Genomic DNA, 24,651 nt, shown 5'->3' on the forward strand with positions numbered 1-24,651 from the left:
TACGTGTCAAAATATCACTTGTTGAATCCGGATAGGGTGATCGGAGCTTCCGGTCCTGATCGGAGCTTCCGATCTAACCACACGTCATGGATGACGTAATATCATCGGTGCCTCCGATCGCTCATCGGAGCTTCCGATCCTGTTCGGAGCTTCCGATCGTGCCTTCGGAGCTTCCGATCCGTCCGATACCCAATTTATTTAATTAGCATTAATCCTTTAATTACTCAATTAGGGTACGAGCTACTACATTTTATATAAAGTAATTAATACAAAAAAAATTCACAACTTTTATTAAAAAAATACATTTATCACAATAAAATTTAAAATAAAATATTAATTTTTCAGGCCCGCGGGCCAACCCAGGTCGTGGCAGGCCAACCCGCGCGGGTCACTGGACTAGGCGGGTTGGCCCATCTAGGCCCACATTTTGATGGGTTGAAAAAATTTCAACCCAACCCACTTAAATTGTATATGGAAACTAGATTCTGTAGATTCAACGATATAAAAACTATGTCATGTTCTCCCTCCTTCAGGTCCCTGCCGCTCGTGCACATCCTCGATTTACCCTCCGCATGAGCCAATGGGCCTGTAATTCATGTGGAATGGGGTCCCCTTCAGGGTCAACCTTTTTTTTTTAAACGATATAAAAACTATGCGCAAAATTAAAAGTATTCGAAAAATATTAATATCGTCTCTTTGAAAATTAACCTAACAAAACATATAATATAATATATATACACACGACTTTTTATCCATGAAGTGGATATGTAAATGAATACCAATATAGGGGATTTGATAATGTGAAGAAATTTAGCGTAATTACATATTCGAACCCAAAAAATATCGGAAATGGACCCAAGTTATATTTGAAATTTAATTCAAATTTGGACGAATTTTAACCTGATGGCCACTTTTTAACTATTGTAGTCTGTTTTTTTCAACAAAAAAAAAAACTATTGTAGTCTGTAGACGTTGAGCTAAAAAAAAACTAATGTAGACGTTTTTAGAAGATATCTTACACATATTTATTATTATTATTATTTTGAATGGACAAAAAAAAACTATATAATAGTTCAATATATTTTTAAAATATGGTATGATGAGACCCCGTTAACTTTAGAATTAAATATACTTCGTTTTGGGTTTTTAACTATACACTTTACAAAGTCACCTCTTATTCATAATATTAAATAATATGGACATTTTAAAAATTAATTTAATGAAAAATAATATAGAATGAATGTAATAATATAATAAACCAAAAAACATAATTTTGATTGTGAAAACTAAAAATTTTAAAGTTTATTCCATGTATTTAGAACTAAAATCGATAGGATTAACCAAAGGAAATTCTTAATGTAATGATACTAAAACTTTTGCTTAAAAAAACTAATATAAATAAAAAAAAACCATTTTTTAGGCGTGGTTACGTTTGTTCTAAAAATCTATTATAAATAAAAACTCATTAATGATAGAACGTAAAATAAAATAAAAAAATTTCTATATCCAAAGAAAAATTACACTAGTAACATATTTTTATGCTAATAATATAATCGATTTGGTCGAGTTTATTTTTTATCCAAAACTTGAATAATTTAATTTTTTCATTTGAATAATTTTAAATACAATTCAATCCGTGATTTGACTCAAAATCGATCCAAAGTTCCAAACCACGTACTTCGATTTTTTTTTAAAGTTGGATTATTTCCGAACACTTCTTATTACAAAACCTTTTTCTAAAAATTTTAAATATGATTTTGGTGCCATATGGTATAATGGCATCGATGTAAAATAAGGTAACCCTCAAGGGCTGCCATGTCAATCCGTTTCCTCGTACACTGAAAACTCCTCCGTATTCTTGATTAGGGTTTTGATCTTACAGCAAGGTTCGTTATTTTTTCGAAATGATTTGCCTCTGCAGCTGTTACTGGTCTATCTAATGAATCGAACCCTTGATTTCATTTTTGCCCATTCAGGTTTTGATTTGGAGCAATGCAATCTCTGTTCGGTAAGCTTCGATTTTTGTCGCGTCTAAGGGTCGACAATCTGAAAAATGTTGACTTGAGGACAGTATGTTTTGAGTCGAAATTCCTGTCGAATTTGGATAATCAGGCGCCGCGATTCAATTATCAGCTTCATTCCAGCTCGGCATTCTTCTTGGTATGTGTTGATTATTGATATACTCGTCAGTGCTCGCTGAATGCTGATTGTCCTTTGATGTCGTTTATTGGAGTCGTACTCCTAGAGTTATTCATTTGGTCGATTCAGTAAAGTATAAATCCAGAAGTTTGTGAGATGGGCATAATGACGCTGCCAGCTTAGTATAATTAGAATGTGAGCCTTGGATACAAAAGTCGAGGTTATTTATTCATTAGACCAAATTGACTGAGTATAGTATTATATCGTGTAAATCTGGTGTCTTTGATGTATTTGAGCTTCTATTGTTCACTCTCTTAATGTTGATCACGGAGATTTCGGCACTTGTTTGTATCTGGCCATTTGGTTTTCTGATTCTGATGAAAGAGTTCTTGTTCCAGGATAGAAAAATTGGCACTATAACTTCATCTCCAAAGTTTTCTTCACATGATGGAATAGGTCTAAACTCATGCTTGAATCAATCATCTTCAATGGTATTTGCCTCACCAACAAGGAATATTACAACTGTTGGATCTGCTTCTGAAGATGCATCCCAATCTGGTGACGTGCCTCAGCGCATCAAATTCAAGAGGCTGGATAAAACAGCCAGGCACATTATGCAGGCACTATTTGCGAAATTTTCACTCTATTATTTTCCTTTTTAATTTCATGATATGGTAGAAATTATTCCGTGGTGGCTACATTATTTTCTCGATACAAACTGCAGATAGTTGATAAAGAAGCAGTTGAGGATGTGAAATCAAATCGAGAGATACCCGATGTCAGGCCAGGTTATATTGTCCAGCTTAAAGTGGTACTGGTTTTCCCCTCAGAATGGTCATGATAGTGCATTTTTTACATTCTCTATCTTTTAAGGCTTTGTTTGTTTTCTTATGACCTTGCCATGGTAGGAAGTACCAGAAAACAAGAGACGTACGTCAATCATAAAAGGTATTGTTATAGCTAGACGAAATGCTGGTCTAAATACGACTTTCAGAATAAGAAGACTTGTTGCAGGAATTGGCATTGAATCTCTATACCATTTGTGAGTATGCATTTCCGGGTTGTAAACCCTTCATTTGGTTATTTTTCGAATACACTGTCATTGCTTGTTTTGGGAGTGCTTATCAGGGAATAGGTAGTAAATTTCTCAGAGTGGTGCAAAGTATGAGGAACTTACTAGTCAAGATCCTCACTCCTCGCCACCGTTACACCTGTTATCACCTGTTCTCTTTTGGAACGATTTCTCAGAATTCATATATGTTCTTGGCGTTTGTACTTCCACAAGAGGCACACAAAAAATATGATTAAATCATTAATAGAAGTCTGAAGTATTTGCATAAAACGAACTTCGTAGAACCCCTTGATCTAAAGTTTTTTTGTTACATTCTTTCTCGCTCTCTGATGATATTCTGTACAATTGATTTTATTAATAGAAGTCTGAAGTATTTGCATAACACGAACTTCGTAGAACCCCTTGATCTAAAGTTTTTTTTGTTACATTGTTTCCCGCTCTCTGACGATATTCTGTAGAATTGATTTTATAAACTTCCTCATCAGTTATCTTTCTCTGATACCACCACGAGTTAGCGGCTAAATGAATGGGTGATGACAGGTATTCTCCCAATATAAAGGAGATAAAGGTGTTGGACAAGAAGAAAGTGAGGAGAGCCAAGCTTTACTATCTCAGAGATAAAATGAATGCCCTTAAAAAGTAGTGATCAATGCATCTGAGAAGCAGAACTTCCTGTCTAGATAGTGGTGATGGAAAAGGTATATTGATTGATTAATGGTGGGTCTGTGTTGAGTGGAAAACACACATTTATTTTTGAAGGAAAAGGTTTTTGTCGTGTTTATTACCGTCCAAGGACTCGATCTCTTGGTAGACACGACTTATTAGGCAATCAGCATGTGGATTCAGAATATATGAAAAATGAGTGGAATTATTGGCTAGCTACCAATTTGTTCATTGCTGCTGTAGAGAAAATTTGTAAAACTTAGATATCATTCCCAATGTAGACTCTTATTCACAAAAGCTTTGATTTCCTACCATTTACTGTAAAATGGCTTGTTAACTGCTTTAAGATAGAATTCCGGGGAAAATACAACTCTATCTGGATAATGAAAAACATAGAGCAAAAGCATCTAATGCATGTTTCTGTTGGCTACTTTTATGAGGTATCCGTGAAGCTTTTAATTTGACAAGAACTGGGGTAGTGATTGGTTTCAATTTCTCCGTACTTGGAACGTTGTATTTTGAAATGTAATATATCATGTCATAATAATAAACGAAATAGTAGAGTTTATAGAGGGATAAAGGTTAAATAGAAGATAATAATCGTTTTAGCAAATTTAAAGGTAAGGTTTCGGGGAATGAAAATAAGCATCAAGTGCAAAATATTTATTTAGACTTTTGTGCTTTGTTTGCAAGTCGTCTTCCTATCGCGCTGGCTATTCTCTCCATCCATGATTCAACTTGTTTCGATCACACATCTCTTGATTTAGCTGAGTTCATGCTTTGACTGATGCTAGGCATGGAGACGTTTTGCGGTTACAGTGTGTGTGTTCAATGTATTATAATGAACTTAAAGGCAAATGTTGAATGAATACTCGGACGACGGCTGGTAACTCCAACTTATCTACATCACATGCTCTCTGTGACTCTATGCCATGTAGCTCTACCTTTTAATGCTTACCAATATTTTCTTGTGTAGATCATAATTAGAATCAAGTTTATTTTAAGATTTCTTCCTTTTTTTTTTTTTGAAAAAATAGATAACAGTATCCGTTGTCACTCAAGATCGGGGCCGTACAGATAGCGGCCTTCGGCTATGGTTATTTCAAACTCGTCGATCAGAGCCACGGTGGGCCGGCTAATATGAACGAATTTTTATTTCCTGTCTGTGAAAGGTGTTTGGTTGTTTGAAGATGAATTTTGGGTACATTGGTGATGGGAAAATTTTTTGAAACTAAATATTAGATTTAATAAGGTAAGAAGTATTTCAAGGTTTCACCGTGAAAAATAAAATGTGTATAGCCACCAAAATTTGTTGCGTTGGCTGTCCGATTCCATGTTAAAATTAGAATTGATCGCAAACTTGATGATTGGCGTTTTGAATTATTATTATTATTGCAAATTTGCAATACCCTCGATTCTACCGCATTGACAAAATAATTAATTTTTTTTTTTAAAAAAAAACTAGTTGCAGCTATAAGTTTTTTGGAGTTATTAGGGTTCATATATCATTTTTTTAGTTATTAATACTTCCACCCAAAAAAAAATACATGAAACTAATAGAAAGGACAAATGTTTACAAAAAATTGATCATTTTTTTGAAAATCTAAAATTACATCGTAATAATCATAATATCACAAATATTTGAGCTAAAAACATATCAAAAATATTTATATAGGATTGTCTAATTTATGAAAAATTATTACTTTTATTTCAAAAACATTACTTTTATTACATGAATTTGATTAATCCGTTTCGGACCGTATCCGTTTCCCCAGAGACACATCACTAATAACATTTGTCTTTATGAACAGAAAGGTCTTTTTAATTTTTTCCGAAATGAAAAATAAAATAAAAACCTGAGCCAGATAGATTTTGCTTCCTCATTTCGATCAAAATCTTTTTCTATGTGGCCAAATCCCACGTATGTGTACACACACACATATTTATTATAAAATAAAATATAATATAATATAATAATAATACCCACAATACAGAATTCTCCCTATTCAAATGTTGCAGAGTTAGAAATTCTTGCATAATTTTGTTCGTTCGTTTTTCGATATCTTTTAATGTTCTTGATTCCAATTCGACTGTCAACTACTTGAATCAGCCGTAAATACTCCAACTTTTCATTATTAGATTGGATAGATCTGAATCTGAGGGGTCTTTTGTTTCTAGAATTCTTTTTTTTAATTAACTGGGACAATGCCACAAGATTCCGCGGCGGAATCCGACCCGGACGATTCCGATTCCGAGCCTGAGTTTGTTGAGGTTGATTTGTCTGGTCGCTACGGTCGGGTGCGTACCCTTCTTAGAGTTTCTCTCCGTGCTTTGATTTGATTTGATTATTTTTTTTATGTATATGATAATGGCTAATGGTGCAATATAAAGTTTGGGATTATTTGCGTTTGCGAAAGGTGTCTTTTTTTTTTTCTTTTTTTTTTTCTATCGTCTTTCTATTGTCGTTTAGGAAGTATTTGGATTGCTTCTACAAAGTAATTTCGAGCTTTTTCCTTCACGAAATTGTTTTCTTGAAGCAATCTCAAACACTGGCTTATTCGATATTCGTTTGCTCTCTGCTTGCTGATTTGTTTCCATTTGTTGTGGTGCAATTTTGTAGTATAAAGAAGTGCTTGGGAAAGGAGCTTTCAAGAAAGTGTAAGATTTTCTGGAATTCATGCTGCTGTTGCTGCTTCAATTTATCTAATTATTAGTACATGTTCATAATTTGACTAATTATGGTGTTTTTGCGATCATGCCTCTTTTTTATGCTGACGAAATAGGTATAGGGCATTTGATGAACGCGAAGGAATAGAGGTAGCTTGGAATCAAGTTAAAATTGCTGATCTCATGAGGAATTCCGTGGACTTTGGGAGGTTGTATTCCGAAGTTCACTTGCTAAAAACCCTCAAGCACAAAAATATAATCAAATTCTACAATTCTTGGATTGATCCCAAGAACGAGCATATCAACTTCATAACTGAAATTTTCACGTCTGGGACTCTGCGACAGTATGTTTAAAATTTAAGCGAATATTTGATTTATAGAGTCAGCTGTGGATGGTGTATTGGGAGCTGAATATGGTTTTCTGTTTAGGTATAGGAAGAAACACAAGCATGTTGATTTGAGGGCACTGAAAAATTGGTCAAGACAAATCCTGGAGGGGCTTTCGTATCTTCATAGCCATGACCCACCTGTTATTCACAGGGACTTAAAGTGTGACAATATTTTCGTTAATGGAAATCAAGGGGAGGTGAAAATTGGTGATCTAGGACTTGCTGCCATTCTTCAACAGGCACGTGCAGCTCATAGTGTTATAGGTAAGATTTGATTTACTTGTATTCTTAGTGTTTGTATGTGGCATGCAATATGTTATATCTTGAAGGCAATGATGTATTGTAATTTTGATGTCAGGCACACCGGAATTCATGGCTCCGGAGCTTTATGAGGAGGAATACAATGAACTTGTAGATATATATGCTTTTGGTATGTCCTTGCTGGAGCTAGTGACCTTCGAGTATCCGTACGTTGAATGTGCTAATGCTGCTCAGATATATAAGAAAGTGACAGCGGTAAGTCATTTGTGACTCTCTGTGTGATATTTGAATCTTTTCTAAAATCAGATTGTGTTTCAGTTGGAATTTGTATTATGGTATATTTTGTTCCTTTTAGATTCATTCTTCATTACTAGTTTTTTTATGAAGATTGGAGTTGCTGTTTGGTAATGGGCATTAAAAGAAATTAGTCCCTGACTAATAAAGGTTCTCTTATCATAATAAATGCCTAAAGTTATGTTCACACTCTGTCATGCTTTTTCATCGGTGTACTTCTCTAGAGACTCATGTTGAATGTCACACTTTGTCATGGTTGTTCATTTGAGTACTTCTTCAGTTGGTGTGGATTTTTTATTTTTTTGTGTACTATTAAACGCTCGACTCATCCCTATAGACTCTATCCTATCGAGATTGTTCAGTGTTGAGTTTGTCAAATATTTTGTTTGTGATCCACTTTATTTGCGAGTTTGTCAAATATTTTGTTTGTGATCCACTGTATTTGCATGGTTTGTATTGATTTTCTTGTCACTCTAAAACTGGATTATTAGTGAGATTCATAGCTCTACGATTTGGATGTTAAAGCCTGGAAAGAAGTAAAAGTAAAAGTTTATTGCTTCTTGGTTATATTTTTCTTTACTTTCTCTTCTGTGTCACTGTTTTCACTTGAACAGGGAATAAAACCTGCATCATTGGAAAAGGTGAAGGATCCGGGGGTTAGGTCATTTATAGAGAAGTGCATTGCAAAAGTCTCTGATAGGTTGTCGGCCAGAGAACTTCTAATGGACCCATTTCTCCTACCTGATGAGGAATCTGGAAGTAGACATCGGTGGTTGCAATCTCAACCCTTAGATACAGGTACATGTGACAGTTTCCGCTTTTCTTGATTGAAATTCTATCATCCTAATCTTTTTTTGACATTCATATTTGAAGATGACAATGTCAATCAGCATGACCGAGGAAAAGCCCCCGAAGATTCTTTGCCTGAGGGAAGTCGAGATTTCACAGTGCAGGGTCAAAGAAAAGATCATAATACAATTTTTTTGAAACTTCGAATCGCAGATTCATCAGGTTATGTTTTTTCCTTCTCGCCTAATTAAGTTCCATGTTTTTTCACAAAAATTTCTGTATGGGTGTAATTGTATTTCTTGTTTGAGCAGGTCATATTCGAAACATTCACTTTCCATTTGATATTGAGGTGGATACTTCAACTGCTGTTGCTAGTGAGATGGTTGAAGAGCTCGACCTAACCGATCATGATGTCTCAGTGATTAGTGAAATGATTGATTCTGAAATTCGATCCCATATTCCTGATTGGGCGCCTATAGAAGTCTCTGGCGACAATGTTGGTGGTGAGATTATCTCAGAAAGTGGTGAATCTGGAGCTATGGATGATACTTCCCCCATTACTAATGATTCTGGCCCATTTGTTCTAGAAAGATTACCATCGGGTCGGAAGTATTGGTCTGATTCACCCAAAGCAAGTGGGGAATCCTCACCACTTAGGCCTGGACCATCTACGTTGTTGGCAGAGTCGGTAGCCTCCGTAGATAGCTTGTCTGAAGAAAATTTACAATCTCCGAGTGGCCATGGAGGTATGAGTCCTTACCATCTTACTTCTTTGCTCGGTCACGTGGAATATTATTCTGATTGTGATAGTAATGTAAAAGAGGAAGCGAACTCTGGACCTCCTGATTCAGAAGCTGTCGATATTCCTGCCAACCGTTCTTTTACGTTTGAGAATAACTCAAATCAACACGAAACAGATTCAACTGACATCAGAATTATTGTTGGTAAGCTAGAGCATTTATTGAATGAGCAGCTTGGGGAGCTAGCCAATCTTCATAAGAATCATGAACTAGCTGTTATGGATCTTCTGAATGACCTTCCTCAAGACACTCGTCGAGAGGTTCTTAGCATCTGCCATCAAAAGTTATGCGAGCATAAATTGCTCCATACATGGGACAAATAATCATTGGTATTAAAGTTCTGGTTGGTGTAACTCTTGCAATCTGATATTTCTAACTCACCCGTCGAAACGGACCGGCTAGCACGAACACATAGGACATGCTGTTAGGTGATAGATATATCATTAAATATTTATCATATAACAAACTTTATACCTCTGATATATTTCTCTATCTATTCCACATATTATCTAACTTTCTTGAAAAGTATACATGTAAATAGCTACATCTTTGTGTATTAACGACTAGCCATATATTCTTCAATCTACTGTTGTTACCCTAAAAGGAGACTACTTGTTATTTTGGCTCGTGAGACTGTACGAGGATGACGGGAAATTGTTTATATTTGTTTTATCTAATCTGTGTTGTAAAGAAATATATTTTGGCATGGATGTTATTGTGTGTTGCTGTGTTTATTCTCAGTTCAATATATATTATTGGTGGCTAACTTGCAAGCTTTAGCCAATTTATTTGAAGCCTTTTATTTATTTATTTTGTATCATTTCAATAATTTAACAAAGCTTGAAACAAGTCCACGGCATTATTGTTTGTCTTGCTGCCAGTTATTGTACAGAATATTTCATTGGATAAAATAATCTCAAAATTAATATGAGCTTGAACCTTGTAATTTTTGTGGCCCAAATTTTTGAACGTGGACCAGAAGTAGACTCAAAATTTTTTTGGGTATTCAAATTTTTATTCATCACATTCAAGTCTCTTTTCTTCACATAGGCCACAATAAATGTGAAGCGCCTCATATTTATACATATTTATAGGATTAGTTTATGCTATACCAAGAAAGTCATATCTCATTTTTCTTCAGATGTTCGCGCGATGTTTGCTAAAACAATCTCAAAAAAATATTGATAAGGTCTCCACGTGTTTTTTTTCAGTGAGATGTTCGCGCAAATATATGATGTGTTGAACGTCATTTTCGCACGAACATCTCTAGAAAACACTACTTGAGAACATATTACAAACTATTTTTTTTTTACAAGTTGTAGCTTTATTAAATAAATTCAACGTCCCTTGTTACAATATTAACCAGTCAAAATGAAAAATTATCAGGCACCAAAAGTAATTGAAAGTTGAAAGCCAAGTTCTATCATACTAGGCTGCGTTATGATTAAGTTTACTTCAAAAGTTTTTGCAATTTGAAACTTAGCTAAACTTTCCAATGACTAATGCAAGCATTTATGATTTATTAGCTATGGGGTGGGTTCAAAAAAGGCAAAATAAAAGAAGATAATAATTTTTTTTTAAAAAAAAAAAAAAGAAAAGAAAGAAAAGAAGTTGAGGATATGAGAAATGGATGGATAGGAATGAGACGAAAGGCCATATTTGCTCTACCAAACATATAACACACACTCACACACACACTCGTTATCCCTCCAAACCCCATCCCATCTCTTCATCTCCACTCTCCTCTCAGCTGTCGCCGCCCATGGCATCGATTTCCGCCGCAGCAGTGAGCTCCGCAACCGCCACCACAAAATTGGGATACCCCTCTGCCCTTTCCGTCTCTAATCCCATTTCTTCAAAACCCACCAAAGTCATCCTATCCTCTTCCTTCACACCCTCCTTATCCACTACCCTCTTCCTCCAACCCACCACTGCTACCACCGCGCCGCTCCGCCGCTTCACAATCCGCGCCGCGCGTGGCAAATTTGAGCGGAAAAAGCCCCATGTCAACATCGGCACCATTGGCCATGTCGACCACGGGAAAACCACCCTTACTGCTGCGCTTACCATGGCTTTAGCTTCGGTTGGTAACTCCGCTCCTAAGAAATACGATGAAATCGATGCTGCCCCTGAAGAAAGAGCTCGTGGGATTACTATCAACACAGCTACCGTGGAGTATGAAACTGAGACACGACACTATGCTCACGTTGATTGCCCGGGACATGCTGATTACGTTAAGAATATGATTACTGGAGCTGCCCAAATGGATGGAGCGATTTTGGTGGTTTCTGGGGCTGATGGACCAATGCCGCAGACCAAAGAACATATTTTGTTGGCGAAGCAAGTTGGGGTCCCGAATATGGTGGTTTTCTTGAATAAAGAAGATCAAGTTGATGATGAGGAGTTGATTCAGTTGGTGGAGCTTGAGGTAAGGGAGTTATTGTCTTCTTATGAGTTTCCTGGTGATGATATTCCTATTGTTTGCGGTTCTGCATTGCTTGCGTTAGAGGCTTTAATGGAGAATCCCAAGATTAAGAGAGGGGAGAATAAGTGGGTGGATAAGATTTACAAGTTAATGGATGAGGTAGATGCTTACATTCCTATTCCTCAGAGGCAGACCGATTTGCCATTTCTGATGGCGGTTGAGGATGTTTTCTCGATCACGGGTAGAGGGACTGTGGCTACCGGTAGGATAGAGAGAGGGACTGTTAAGATTGGTGATACCGTGGATCTTGTGGGATTGAAGGATACTAGGTCCACAACTGTGACCGGAGTTGAGATGTTTCAGAAGATTTTGGATGATGCCATGGCTGGAGACAATGTTGGGTTGCTGTTGAGAGGTATTCAAAAGCTTGATATTCAGAGGGGTATGGTGTTGGCAAAGCCGGGAACTATCACTCCACATAAGAAATTTTCGGCTATTGTCTATGTGTTGAAGAAGGAAGAGGGTGGAAGGCATTCCCCGTTCTTTGCAGGATATAGACCACAGTTTTACATGAGGACTACTGATGTGACGGGGAAGGTGAATGCCATTATGAATGACAAGGATGAGGAGTCAAAGATGGTGATGCCCGGTGACCGTGTCAAGATGGAGGTTGAGCTAATTATGCCGGTTGCTTGTGAACAGGGAATGAGATTTGCCATCAGAGAGGGAGGCAAGACTGTAGGCGCAGGTGTCATTCAATCCATTATTGAGTGAAGTGGATAATATATGGAGGACCATGGATTGATCTTCACTTGTTGTGCGTTTCAACTAATGATATATGGGTGGCCATGGATTGATCTTCCCTTGGGAGTGAATGCGTTTTCAGTTAATTGTCATAGATTATTCCCTTTTTGGTTCACTTTTCTTATGCATTAGTGTATTAGTTTAGCTGAAATCATTGTTGTGATAATTCAATGAAAGATCCAAGATGTTTTGCTTCTGTTGTTCTTAGAGCAACTTATAGGCACCTTGTCAATTGATTCTGCTCTGGAAAAATGAGAAATCCGCTTCTTTACTTGATTGCTCGGACCAACCCTTATCCAACCCCCGCATACCCCCTCTAATAATAATAATAATAATAGTAAGAAGAATAAATAAATAACTGCAAGTTATTTGAGAAAGCAGCTTTGCAAAAGCCAAGGGTACATCTAAAATGAATTTGGTCTGTCCTATTATGCCTTTTGGCAAGGTACAGTTTGTATTATTTTTGAGATTTTGCTTGTTGAAAGACATTGGCATTGTCATCATTTTGCCATATTATGGCAGAGTAAGGAGAATATATGAAAACTCAAGATTGTGTGGAATATGTGTATGGTCTTCCTGAAACAGCTTTGTTGATGCAATTTTTCAACTTTTATTCATATTTCAGGTACAGTAAATGCTTGATATTAGTTGTTTGTGCCCATGAACTTGTACCCGATAATCATTTGGTCACCCACTTAGTTCTATGTTTACTGACCAGTGTGTCACCCTAGGTGGACTGTTCTTTCATCTTTGCATGAAACTCTCAGCGGAGTCTGCATCATTGTATATCTGTGTGGATCCTTCGATAGCCATTTGTTGTGGCACCCACCTCATCATGGGAGAATCATAGAATTTTTCCAATTTTTTTAGGGGCAGAAGAGGGCTTTACAGATACCATTCAGTGAACATCTTCTGGGTAATTTTCTAACACACACCAGTTTCTACTCTTGAAAATGTATCAGCTCTCCCATTAGACTAAACTTCTGGGTTCACGCTTGATTATGTGACTATGTTGCTAGTGTCTTATCTGTGGACTCAGCAACGTGTGAAGTAGGCAGGTTGATTCGCGTGCTTCTGGTTGCAGCTAGAGGTAAACGTCGGTTCACAACCCTCTAGCCTATATCTGACTGGCAGCTGCCCCTAAACACGGAGTATACAATGACAAGATTTATCTTCAGAATTTAGTCCAGATTCAGGGATGTGTAGTGGCCACAGTCGAGGTTGTTAAAACATAAACTCGAACAAAGGTTTAGTTCATCTGCAAAATCGGCACTCATCATTCTTCTGAAACCAAAATAGCATCTTCTCGAATTGGGTTTGCTTCGTCTTAACAATGTCTTGGACCTTAACAACATTAATCACTGACTTGTTCCGTCGTCTCGACCAATATAAAACTCTTTCATTGGCTCAGGAAAATCCATGAGCTATGTTCCAACTGCTGCTATGGTCAGAACGAAAATGGAAGATTGAATAAGATGACATTCTGGGAGAGATGGATAGTATCGCAATTCCATTTGCGTCACTCTTCTGGTTTGACCGAACTTTTTCATCACATTTGACACTATTGCATTTTGTAGAACAAGTGGTTATTTGTATGTACCAAATTAATTAGATCGTAGAAGCTGTATGGTTTGAGTCTTATTAATTTTCTTTTATCCTGCACACATTGAAGTACAAAGAGTTTAGATTGTGATGTGAATTAATGAATTATCAACAATATACCAACTGAATTTATTTTTAAGATTCATCCAATTAAATTAATAAATTACGCACAAATACTATAAGAATTAAAATAAATGAAAAATTAAAGACTTCCAGAATTCGTTTGTCTACATGCACATATGACACTGACCATCTAAGATGAAAAACGGGTGAGACTATGCTGCACCTGGAGTTATTCTCCAGGTGCAGCACAATCGTTGGATGAAGAGCTCCTACATGAGCATGATTTCATGTGGGAGCTCCTATGATCCAACGGCTAAGCTTCACCAGACACCACCTGATAGAACATAGTCTTACCCGATGAAAAACAAACTACACCTGATGAAACATAGTCTCATCCGGTAAAAAAACAACTTATTTCTAAAGATTTTATTTGTCAGTCAGAAAACACGATTGAGTTTTTTAAATTATGTTTAATTAAAGTAAAATAAATAAATAAAATGATAAAACAAGTGGTCTGGAACCCAAACCCTCGAAAAGCTCTCTTGGTTGAAGTTGTGAGAGAATGAATCAAAAAAGAGCAGCCATGAATCACATAAAGAGAACACTGAGTGGCGTCCGATTCGTTCACTCTCCCTCTTCAATTCAACTCTCCAGATCTCCATCAATTCGCAAACTTGTTAACCCCTTTTCTCAATTTGCACCTTTTCTTTTCTCAAAGATTCAGTCTTTTGAAAGCAGCACTCGTAAGCAGATTCACTTCTTTTCATCGAGTCCGGAATCGGTTTTGTCCCTTTTTTCGTCCGAAGATTGGAGCAAGAATCTAGATAAAGAGATGCAAGATTCAAATTTGGCTCTAACCCATGAAAATGTTGTGTTTATCTTGAAGAAATTAAGCAAAAGCCCGGAAAAAGCTTCGAGGTTCTTCAAATATGTTAACGAAGATGGGTTCGAGCCTAGTTCTTCTATTTACAGTTTGATGTTAAGAATATACACTAGCAAGGATTTCTTGAAGGAATTCTGGATCACGATAAAGGAAATGAAAGAAAAAGGGTATTATCTCGATGAAGAAACGTACAGGACAATTTTTTCAACTTTTCGTGGTTTGAAGATGGAAAACGAGGCCACGGCACTAAGACATTTTTATCAAAGGTTGATTAGAGAGAATGCTATGGGGGAAGTTGTGAATGAGGTGGTTGAGGTCATTAAAAGTTCGGAATCGGGCGAACGGGCTGAGAGGAAGTTGGAGGAGATGAAAATCGTTCTTTCGGATAATTTTGTGTTGAGGGTGTTGAAGGAGCTTAGAGGGAAAGGAGGGTGTATTTTGAAAGCTCACAGATTTTTCAAGTGGGTAGAAAATAGTATGGGTTTCAAGCACAATGGTATTACTTACAATGGAATGCTAAGGGTTCTGTGTTGGGAAGAGTCGATCGCAGAGTTTTGGAGTGCCATGGAGGAGATGAAAAGTGCAGGTTTTGAGATGGATCTTGATACGTATATAAAGATTACGAGGCAGCTTCAGAAGAATAAAATGTTGAAGGATGCAGTGCGACTCTACGAGCATATGATGGACAGCCCGTTTAAGCCATCTTGTAAGGAATGTGATTTGCTTTTACGAACCATTGCCACTCATTCTAGTCCAGATCTTGACTTGGTGTTTAAAGTAGTGAACAAATTTGAGGCAGCTGGATATTCGAAGTCTAAGAGTGTTTATGATGGAATTCATAGGTCTCTCACAAGCTTGGGGAAGTTTGATGAAGCAGAGAAAATTGTTCAAACAATGAAGAGTGCTGGTTATGAACCGGATAATATCACGTATAGTCAATTGGTGTTTGGACTTTGTAAAGCAAGGAGGTGTGATGAAGCATCTATCGTCCTAGCCGAGATGGAAAAACAAGGCTGTAGTCCCGATATCAAGACTTGGACCATTCTGATAAAAGGGCATTGTGTGGCTAACGAGGTTGCTGAGGCAATGCTTTGCTTTGCGAAAATGATGGAGAAGGGATTCGATGCTGATGCTGACCTCATAGATGTGTTGGTCAATGGGTTCTTGAGTCAGGACAGAGCAATAGGTGCATATACATTGCTGCTTGAGTTGGTGAAAAAAGCTAGGTCGCGGCCTTGGCAAGCAACTTATAAGAATCTGATCCAAACGCTATTGGGAGGGAGGAAATTCGAGGAGGCTCTGGAACTTCTACACATGATGAAGAAACAAAAGTACCCACCTTTTTCTGAACCCTTTGTTCATTATATTTCGAAGTTTGGGTCAGTAGAAGATGCTCAGGAGTTCTTGAAGGCTTTAAGCGTGAAAGAGTATCCATCTGTTTCTGCTTATCAACATGTTTTCAAGTCCTTCTTTGATGAAGACAGACATTCTGAGGCTAAAGATTTGTTATTTAAGTGCCCACCTCATATACGTAAACATTCAGCAGTATGCAGTCTTTTCGGTTCTGCAACTTAATGTCTAGAAATGCAGGTATTTCTCTGGAACGCAAAATATAAATGGTGATTTGAAAAACAGTTGCACTCCAAAATTATTGAAAAAACAATCATATTATTGTATGAACTCCAGCAAATATAACTATGTTAAAGTGTTGCTGCTGAAATTTAGCAATTGAGCTAATCTGTCTGATACAAATATTGGCTTGATACTCCATAACTATTGCCCTTTCCTGGAAATTGATGGGCATATGTCTGATGGGGCGAACGACCCTTGATGGCTGCTTTCTGTGTAGCTTTCATTTGTGCAGTTTCTGAAACACGCTACTGTCAGATTTGAATGAGACCTAGACCTTGAATGAGACCTAGATGTAGAATAATTCAGTCAGTCTGGCATCTCAGAACATTCTCGTTTTGCTGTATCTATCATCTTCCGCAAGAATTTTTCTGGTCCACAGGCAAAAGGATTTGCAAGGGTTGCGTGAGCCAAAAATGGCAGTTTTCTGAGTGATCTTCCACTTAAACCCTGCAGATGAAAGTGTTCAATTATCAAATGTCTCCTCAACGGTGGACTGAGCAGCTGAAATCTGAGAGAGATTTACTTGAAGTTTATTGCACACATGAGAAGCTCTAACTGTATGGACAGAACAATGATGAAAGTTTTGAACGATTAATTTTTTGTGACATTACAGGGAAAAAATAACCTTGGGTTCAGCATTTCTATTTACATGATTTTTTCAAAACTATGCTTCAAATCCACGCAGAGAAGATGAAGTAAACGGCAACCTTTTACCAGAAATCATAAAATGCAAAGTCTCCGGCAATTTTTAATTTCTAGTCACAGATAAAGGAGCAACATTACAAAATAGAAAACATTCCCAACTTCCAATGGAAGTACAGAACGAGTAAATGAAGTTACCTCGCATGCTTCTGCAACTTCCAGCAATTGTTTACACAAATTTAATGGGGCTGCAGACTCCGTTGCTCCCGTTGTGGAATTTAGTTGTTCTTTCAGACTAGTAAAACTCTGAAGAAAGGGGTCACCATCCTGCATGAATACCATATCTTACTAAAAGATGAGCATAGTTGCAACGACTCATTAGTCTATTAAGCAGTACTGGAAGAACAATGAATCTCATTCAACATTTACAGCAATGTCAATTAATCAAGATTTAAGAAGCCTACAGCTCATCTGTGAAACATATACCTGGATCTGGGAATCTGATAATATTCCAGCCCGTAAAAGTTCAAGCAAGCAAGATCTTAAAATTTCATAGCGTGCTTGGAGGGTTGGAGGTCCCACGTATGCCTTTATATCAGCTCGATCCACAAAGGCTATATCTGCAACCCCAAAATGATAGATATTCAAACACTTGGCATATAGGTTTTCCGAACTTACATAATGTGTTCAAGTAATAAAAAGGCAAGAAAGTTATTTTTTTTTATTAATCTCAATTCCTTTGAAAGCTAAGATGATCATATAATCAAATAGTCCCTCACCGAAATCTTCAAGTGGTGTTATGATGAAGAGTCAAACATTTAACTGTTATCGTTCTTGGATCAAACTTGAAAAGGCAGAACGTAAATGAATCACCGTGATGTCATTTTCTTAACAAAGGGCAGCTTTATAATTAATAATTTAATACTTCTCATTACTCAAAATATTGACTCTGATTGTCTCCTGTAGGAATCTGATGATCTATATGCCTCAAAACTATACTAAAGTTTTCTTTTATTATTAATCATTCTCAATCTTAAAATGAACAGACTTTGGCAGTTCCCATGGAATACAACGGCCAATAATCAACTCCAGACTTCAAGCCTTTCATATCGTCCACAACTGAAGGAGAATAACGTGCATCACTTAGTGGCTTATATATATTTAACTAGCCAGCCAAATAACATGTGAGATGTTTTCAAAAGTTAGCATATCCTTTAACCATACCTATAGCAGCAGTTATATTTGAGGTGGTTAGAATTATCACATTGGGAGAGGACTTCAACTTGTCCATCTGTGTCAGGAGAGCATTGACAACCTGGAAGACAAGATTAAGTTTTTCAAGGTATAAAGGGTTCACAGGCACATTCAGTTACTCGAGAATATTCTTATGACATGAGAAATGTACCCGGATGGAATCAGAAGGTTCAGATCCAGACAAAGCAGCCTTCCTAGCGGCAGCTAGACTTTCAACTTCGTCTAGTTATTTCATTTAAAAAGATTTAGGCAGGCCTTAAGGCAATTAGGCTAGGAGGACAATTAATAATCTACCATCAAAATTACTTACCAATCAAGACAAACACGAGATTGTTTTCTTCTTCTACCATTTCTTGAATCTTAGAGAAAAGTTTTGCAACCTGAAATCCCGACGACGTAACAGCAACAAACAATCAACAGTAAGAACTAGGAAAACTTCCCCGTAACAGTTGAAGTTCATAAACATGCAGCTTCAACACAAATTTAAGCATAATATGGTATGCTCAGTTATTAGCCTTAACTATGTCAAAGAACATTGTACAAATCATCATACTTCATTTTGAACATTGAAATTCAAAGTATTTGAAAGGCACCTATTCAATGACGGCAGCTTATACATAAGGAAGGTTTCAAGCAAGTTGGTTACTTGGTTTCAATTGAGTAGTGAATAATTTTAAGCTGAAGGCCTAGAATACACAGAAAGCTACTTTCTCAAATTTGTTGGGCAAATGGATTTTTAGAGATTTGCTATCTGGATCAGGATATTTACAATAACATGATCTGAATAATATGATCAACATTTGAAATTAGAGAAAAAAAACATATGTTGCTTATTGTGGTCTGAAGCTGCCCTTGTATCCCTGGAAATCATACTTTTCATTATCATGAGAAATTGTAGACTTCCATCTATCTTGTAGTTGCTGTCCTCAGTTTGAGGTCATTTCTGTCCATACTCGGATTAATAATGTCTAATCATGACCATTCAGACCATCAGGGACAGGAATACAGTAATTTTCCAATCTGTTCTTTGATGGCCCATTTGGAAGCTAAAGCCCCAAATTTCTGATGATATCGATTCCAATACAGCTAAAATCTATGGTTGGGTGAGGAAATCTGGTAACAAATACAAGGAAAAAAGATAAGTTAAATTGAATGAAAAGGACAGTGGACGTACCAGCTTGCCACTTTCAGAAAACCATTTACTGAACAAGGAATGTGCATTAACCTCTATCAACTGGCACTGTGGGTATCTGATTTTTTAACAATATCAAATGCTGAACTGAAATGATGAAATGAAACTAAATAATGGCCTAAATATGAAATGACTGCTACACACAAAAAGGTTTTTAATCATAACCTGGAGCTTAAGCGTATGGAGAGTTTTTGTGCCAATGCTTTACACAGAGATGTCTTCCCCGTACCTGGAGGTCCATGAAGAAGAACGATGCTGTATAACCATTGAAAAGGGATCAGCAATCGTCTGAAATATTCTTACAAAATTCTGAATCAAAGAAGTGATATAATTCATAAATTTCCAACTCATAAGCATACATTGACTGAATACTTCTTAAATATTGTTTCTACCAAATATAATACGAAAAATAGTAGTAAAATATTTCTAAAACCAGTAATCTCACCGGTTCCAAGACACAATAAAAGGGTTCACACCCTTGTCAGTGAAAAGCAATGCACTCGCTGCATATCGTAGTAACCTCTGCTTCAGGCCAGATTCATAGATTAAGCTGTAAAAGAAAATCATAATAACAACAATAAACACGCCATCAAGGCTCTACATTCATCAAATTAGAACGAGGTATTGCTGAACAGACCTTTCCCACAGGCCGTCAAATTCCTTCGCTGGAAGAATCCATTCATTAAAGCTAGCAAGTTGGCCATCATTATTAAATTCCTCGCACGGCCCTTCCTCACTGAGCTGAAAATGCAAAAATTAGACAACTGCAGAAATTGTTGAAAAAATTTCAAATTTGACCGGTACCGATGGCAAAAAAGTCAAGTAGTTAAAAGATATTTCTGGAGGCATCATTCTTTTCTTAATGATTCTCGGTTTAAAATGATTGATTGATTTCTTTACTATATATAAGGTGTTTACAGTCCACTCCATGCAATCAAGGTACGAGACCACAAGTCATCAGACTAATGATGTTCCTACAGATAAATATAGACAATCTAAATCATACCTAGTATAGAAAGGGTTGATATATAAATGGACTTAGTACGAGGATGAGGATTCATATTTCAAGGCCTTAATTAAATACATAGCAAACAAGAAATACAGACCAGCCATTGTTCTCACAATCAGCCATAATTATACAATTATAAAACTGACCTGAAAAACATGGATGACGGGTCTGACTTGCCAAAACAGTAGAATATCGTGCTTTTCTACCCACATGTCTATAAACAACGAAACCGTTAGACAAAAGAAGGAATCAGAGTCTATGGCCGCATGCCTGCATCTTAATTTTCAAGTATTTTAATGTAAGCAACAATGAAAGAAGGGCGGAAATCCACCTCTCATTTCCCGGTCTCTTTCAAAAAGAACCAACTTTGAAACCAGTAAAACGGATTTTAAGAAAAGAATCCACAATACCTGTATCACATATACATATCCTTTGTACATTATCTACAAGAAATGAATTATCCACTGGAACAGGGATTGAACCATCAGCGTAGCTCATGCTTCTCTTTTCGAGCATACTACATACAAGAAACCCACAATAAATTTTAAAAAATCCAACAAAAAATTTTTTTTAAAAAAAAAGTTGAGATAAGAAAATTCTTGACCTACATTATTTAGACCGAAAAATACAAATGCCTGAATGAAAGAGTTAAAAATCATTTAAATTTTACCTTTCTACTGTTGACCTGACATCATCAAACCGAGCTGTACTGGAAGGTTTCAATAAAACTTCAACTGTGACAGCAATTCGAAAATATTAGGTTAATCTGGAAAATACATTCCACAGTTGGACTGAAAAATTAAATAAACTAAACATATTTTGCAAATTTACGCTGTTATTAGCTTGCACCTGAAACAAGGACTTTATCTTCGTTGTATGTCGGCGGATCAGGAGGCGGAGCAGATGGTGCAGCTGGTGGCTCAGTAACGGCGGCGCCTTGTTCGAGAACACCGCATTCCGCGGGGTTCTGCATGGTGATATCCATGGGAATACTCGTTTCAGCAGCTGTCATTGCAAGAAATCGGAGAACTTGAAGAAGATGAAGATCTGATTGCAGAAACACTAATCGATGTGTGAATTTGGTCAGTGTGTTTAATTTTAAACTGAACGCGGGAGAAAGAACATTTTTATTATGGTAATATTATTTTTTTAGAAAATGATATTTAAAAAAAAATAATATAATTATAATTTAATTTAAAATAACGATATCGACCACCGATCTCACGAATCTATTTTTTTTAAACAAATCGACTTAATCTATATTTATAAAGGTTGACTACTTTTGTGTCATCATTTTTCAATTATATCTTTTTTTGTCTACATTTTTCTCAACTTATTTTTCTAACCATCCTCTTCCATCTTTTCTTCAACCAATCTATCTCATATTTGTTTATACATTATTTCATAAAAAAAATCATTTATTATATCACACTCACACACGCAACTGCGTGTGCTTCTATCGCTAATGAATAATAATACTTGTTAACTCCGAATTGGTTTCAAAGCTAATTTAACCAAACAAATAAGAACATTCGTAAAACCTCCCACCACTTGATTGACCTTGAGTTGAAATGATTTGAAGTTGGATGCATTCCATTTCTCAGATGATAACAATAACAATAATAATAGGGAGTGATCTAAAATATCTTTATTTCCTATTAAAGTCAAACCAATTTGGTCTCTACGTAAGTTCCATTATTCAAAGTGTAGAAAAAAACAAGTAAATGCCATCCCATATTTCCTCATCTTTAATGGCAACAAGATAGATAAATTGCAGCCAAAAAATCATAAATACCATCATCATCAGAACTCCAACATGAGGCTCAGATTCACCCTCAACACATTAGCATGGATCCATAAACATCTCACTCACAAAAAACCATGAAGAAAACCAAGATCCAAGAACAAGAAAGCCACGCCAACATCATAAAGGCCGTGGCACAGGCCTGGCATGGACACTCCAGCAGCCCCGTGATCGAGTCCACTTCCGAGTTCGACGCTCACAGGCTGTGCTTCCAGTCGAAACCCACCCGGTTCAAGATCGAGGCGTTGCGGGAAGGAGTACTTCCACCTGGTAGCACTGTGAAGAAATGGGATTTCGCCAAGTCTCTCTGGGACTCTTATGAGATTGTGAATGTATCCAAGAAGCTGGAGAGATGCTTGTTGAATATGGAGGATCCTTTTTCGGAGTCGAACAGGGAAAAGGTGAAGCGGGTTCTTGTCAAGAAGCGGAAAGAGAGCAAGAACAGCCTCAGGAATTTGTTTAAGACGTCTTCCAGGAGATTCAATGAAGTCCCTTTTTCGTCGGATCAAGGTTAATTAGGTAGTGTTTGAGAGAGCTTTTGTGAAACATTTCTCAGCTTTTCTTTCACAAGATTTTGAGATTTGGTGAAATTTTGTGAAGCAAAAGTTGTGAAGTGCGTCATAGAAGATTGCTTCAGAACACTACCTTAAGCTAGTCTAGTTTTTATCGAAACCTTGAATCCCTTTTCAAAATGATGTTTCTTCTGCAGGTGAAAGTGAATTCTTTTTTCGTGCTATTGTGTTAGAAAAGAAGGGCTATACTGATCCATCATGTAATCTCCATTTTTTTTTTTTAACAAAATGGGACAAAACCATGAATTAATGAGCGCGGGTGATGTGATTCTTACATGTCCATGAATATCAGTATATATTTCAACAACTACATAATCATCAACAACATAAGATACAGGCATGTTATTTATGCGTATAATTCTAGGACAACGTATTGATGAACCTTATTTAGGTTGCCACACACAGCCTGTTTGTAGATCAATCCATATCTACTAACTCCAACCTTAATACCTCTTGAACGTTTCCCATTTATCAAAAGTTTGATGCTTCTTCTGAATGAATCCATCGGCCTCAACATCGACGCTGATCTCCTCATCGCGAACTTGGTGTTTCCCATTCTTGTCGATCTCCACATGTTCAACGAAATGAACTTTCTTGTTCACTTCCGGCACCCCATGATGCCCTTTATTGTGATGACGATTGATCATGGTAAAATTCTTCTGGTGATGATCATCATACTTGTCAAAGCCGCGCGTGGAGTCGCTCTTGAGACCGTAGTTGGCAGTTGGGGCGTTGGCGGAGGCGTAGGCAGGGGGTGCTTGAAAGACAATGGGAGGCATTAGGAAATATTCATCGTCGGAGATGGTATCTCTGCCGTAATATAGGGCAGAGGTGGTGTAGTAATCGTGGTTGTTTTGCATTTTTGTTGGCTTGTTTTAGCAAGTCCTGGTTGCGCTGGGAGAGTTGTGGAGTGGAATTCCAAATTTATAGGGGGGTCATGTCCAAAAGATATTCTTTAGTGACTTGGGTTAGATCCAAATATAAATAATATTAATAAAAACTTGAAACGGTTGGAAGAAACAATTTTTCAAAAATTTATTGATCAATTGATGCATATAACTTTGGGGAGTTGTATTTTTCCTTAATGAGGTTGGCAAGAATCAGATTCTTGTCTTTAGTCCATTTTCAGAATATTTGAACGATGTTTCCAGGTTAAATCATATCATCGGCGGGAATCAATATTGTAGGACCAAAAACTATTTGAACTATTTATCAAGACATGTTTCACATTGTAGATAATATTATAGATGTTCATGGAGAAATTACGAATATTCAAAATTTTAGAGATCTTGATTTAATTCACGAGAAGCCGAAACATACCACCAACTTAGGAGAGTAATTTTGCAATTTTCCCTGTGGTTTCACAAGCCCTCTAAATCGAAGAACGAACAAAGGATTTCCATATGGACAAAATAGCAGTCTTTGTACTAGGGAGCAGGGAAACGTCCCATGATTGAAGTTTGGGAGAAAAAAAGTTATTCTTGAAAAAAAGGAATATGAAAAGGGTGATTCTCTAGCACTAGTGAGAATATGAGATAAAACGAAAAACCAAAAAAGAAACAGAATATGAAATAATCAATGCAGAAGGAGCCTATTGGGTTTCATCGAATTGACTGAGAAATCCACAATTTTAAAGCAATGGAACATTATATTCCACCGACCACTTTTCGCTAGATTTTGATCATCAGAAGTTAC

The 24,651-nt window shown here is 36.8% G+C and overlaps 5 protein-coding genes across 10 annotated transcripts; 4 read left to right on the forward strand and 1 right to left on the reverse strand.

Moving 5' to 3' along the window:
* The first annotated feature begins 1,770 nt into the window (after nt 1–1,770).
* Nucleotides 1,771–5,210, forward strand: LOC140872397 (large ribosomal subunit protein bL19c-like). Of its 3 annotated transcripts, none has more exons than XM_073275204.1 (6): nt 1,771–1,886; nt 1,977–2,160; nt 2,538–2,759; nt 2,864–2,950; nt 3,048–3,181; nt 3,752–4,171. In XM_073275204.1, the coding sequence occupies exons 2-6, from the start codon at nt 1,993–1,995 to the stop codon at nt 3,852–3,854; spliced, it is 714 nt and encodes a 237-aa protein (XP_073131305.1). In that variant the 5' UTR covers nt 1,771–1,886; nt 1,977–1,992; the 3' UTR covers nt 3,855–4,171. The 3 variants fall into 3 exon arrangements, 2 of the variants coding, with proteins under 2 accessions (XP_073131305.1, XP_073131303.1); XR_012147822.1 differs by lacking the exon at nt 1,771–1,886 and adding an exon at nt 4,912–5,210 and having other exon boundaries at nt 1,900–2,160; nt 3,752–3,909; XM_073275202.1 differs by lacking the exon at nt 1,771–1,886 and having other exon boundaries at nt 1,900–2,160.
* A 378-nt stretch (nt 5,211–5,588) lies between these two features.
* LOC140864585 (probable serine/threonine-protein kinase WNK3) lies at nt 5,589–9,547 on the forward strand. The gene is made up of 8 exons (XM_073268899.1): nt 5,589–6,172; nt 6,495–6,532; nt 6,658–6,885; nt 6,971–7,194; nt 7,289–7,446; nt 8,100–8,283; nt 8,359–8,496; nt 8,586–9,547. The coding sequence occupies exons 1-8, from the start codon at nt 6,080–6,082 to the stop codon at nt 9,395–9,397; spliced, it is 1,875 nt and encodes a 624-aa protein (XP_073125000.1). The 5' UTR covers nt 5,589–6,079; the 3' UTR covers nt 9,398–9,547.
* A 1,186-nt stretch (nt 9,548–10,733) lies between these two features.
* Nucleotides 10,734–12,499, forward strand: LOC140864665 (elongation factor Tu, chloroplastic). Its single transcript, XM_073268992.1, has one exon. It carries the CDS (start codon nt 10,837–10,839, stop codon nt 12,271–12,273), a length of 1,437 nt encoding a protein of 478 aa, XP_073125093.1. The 5' UTR covers nt 10,734–10,836; the 3' UTR covers nt 12,274–12,499.
* A 1,978-nt stretch (nt 12,500–14,477) lies between these two features.
* LOC140864446 (pentatricopeptide repeat-containing protein At3g48250, chloroplastic) lies at nt 14,478–17,090 on the forward strand. 3 transcript variants are annotated; one of them, XM_073268663.1, is made up of 2 exons: nt 14,478–16,441; nt 16,863–17,090. In XM_073268663.1, exon 1 carries the CDS (start codon nt 14,531–14,533, stop codon nt 16,424–16,426), a length of 1,896 nt encoding a protein of 631 aa, XP_073124764.1. In that variant the 5' UTR covers nt 14,478–14,530; the 3' UTR covers nt 16,427–16,441; nt 16,863–17,090. The 3 variants fall into 3 exon arrangements, with proteins under 3 accessions (XP_073124764.1, XP_073124839.1, XP_073124903.1); XM_073268738.1 differs by having other exon boundaries at nt 16,937–17,090; XM_073268802.1 differs by lacking the exon at nt 16,863–17,090 and adding an exon at nt 16,701–16,760.
* Nucleotides 16,445–21,620, reverse strand: LOC140864735 (pachytene checkpoint protein 2 homolog). 2 transcript variants are annotated; one of them, XM_073269182.1, is made up of 14 exons: nt 21,430–21,620; nt 21,251–21,314; nt 20,991–21,097; nt 20,727–20,794; nt 20,209–20,312; nt 20,017–20,121; nt 19,737–19,826; nt 19,554–19,629; nt 18,690–18,759; nt 18,531–18,601; nt 18,350–18,440; nt 17,612–17,745; nt 17,324–17,431; nt 16,445–16,930 (listed from the first exon to the last, which is right to left on the reverse strand). In XM_073269182.1, exons 1-14 carry the CDS (start codon nt 21,590–21,592, stop codon nt 16,790–16,792), a joined length of 1,392 nt encoding a protein of 463 aa, XP_073125283.1. In that variant the 5' UTR covers nt 21,593–21,620; the 3' UTR covers nt 16,445–16,789. The 2 variants fall into 2 exon arrangements, with proteins under 2 accessions (XP_073125283.1, XP_073125209.1); XM_073269108.1 differs by having other exon boundaries at nt 17,324–17,452.
* Between the last annotated feature and the right edge of the window lie 3,031 nt (nt 21,621–24,651).

This window comes from Henckelia pumila, chromosome 1 (genome assembly GCF_033568475.1).
Source record: "Henckelia pumila isolate YLH828 chromosome 1, ASM3356847v2, whole genome shotgun sequence".
NCBI classification, from domain to species: Eukaryota; Viridiplantae; Streptophyta; class Magnoliopsida; order Lamiales; family Gesneriaceae; genus Henckelia; species Henckelia pumila.

Bases quoted from the DNA above. Each gene is read 5' to 3' on its own strand.
- LOC140872397 (XM_073275204.1), top strand. From the start codon at position 1,993: ATGCAATCTCTGTTCGGTAAGCTTCGATTTTTGTCGCGTCTAAGGGTC. The intron at 2,161-2,537 runs GTATGTGTTGAT...TTCTTGTTCCAG, and splicing joins CCAGCTCGGCATTCTTCTTG to GATAGAAAAATTGGCACTAT. The intron at 2,760-2,863 runs GCACTATTTGCG...TACAAACTGCAG, and splicing joins CAGCCAGGCACATTATGCAG to ATAGTTGATAAAGAAGCAGT.
- LOC140864585 (XM_073268899.1), top strand. From the start codon at position 6,080: ATGCCACAAGATTCCGCGGCGGAATCCGACCCGGACGATTCCGATTCC. The intron at 6,886-6,970 runs GTATGTTTAAAA...TTTTCTGTTTAG, and splicing joins ACGTCTGGGACTCTGCGACA to GTATAGGAAGAAACACAAGC. The intron at 8,284-8,358 runs GTACATGTGACA...TCATATTTGAAG, and splicing joins ATCTCAACCCTTAGATACAG to ATGACAATGTCAATCAGCAT.
- LOC140864665 (XM_073268992.1), top strand. From the start codon at position 10,837: ATGGCATCGATTTCCGCCGCAGCAGTGAGCTCCGCAACCGCCACCACA.
- LOC140864446 (XM_073268663.1), top strand. From the start codon at position 14,531: ATGAATCAAAAAAGAGCAGCCATGAATCACATAAAGAGAACACTGAGT.
- LOC140864735 (XM_073269108.1), bottom strand. From the start codon at position 21,592: ATGACAGCTGCTGAAACGAGTATTCCCATGGATATCACCATGCAGAAC. The intron at 19,827-20,016 runs GTGAGATTACTG...ATGGTTATACAG, and splicing joins TTTATTGTGTCTTGGAACCG to CATCGTTCTTCTTCATGGAC. The intron at 17,453-17,611 runs GTATATGTTTCA...GTATTCATGCAG, and splicing joins TATCAGATTCCCAGATCCAG to GATGGTGACCCCTTTCTTCA.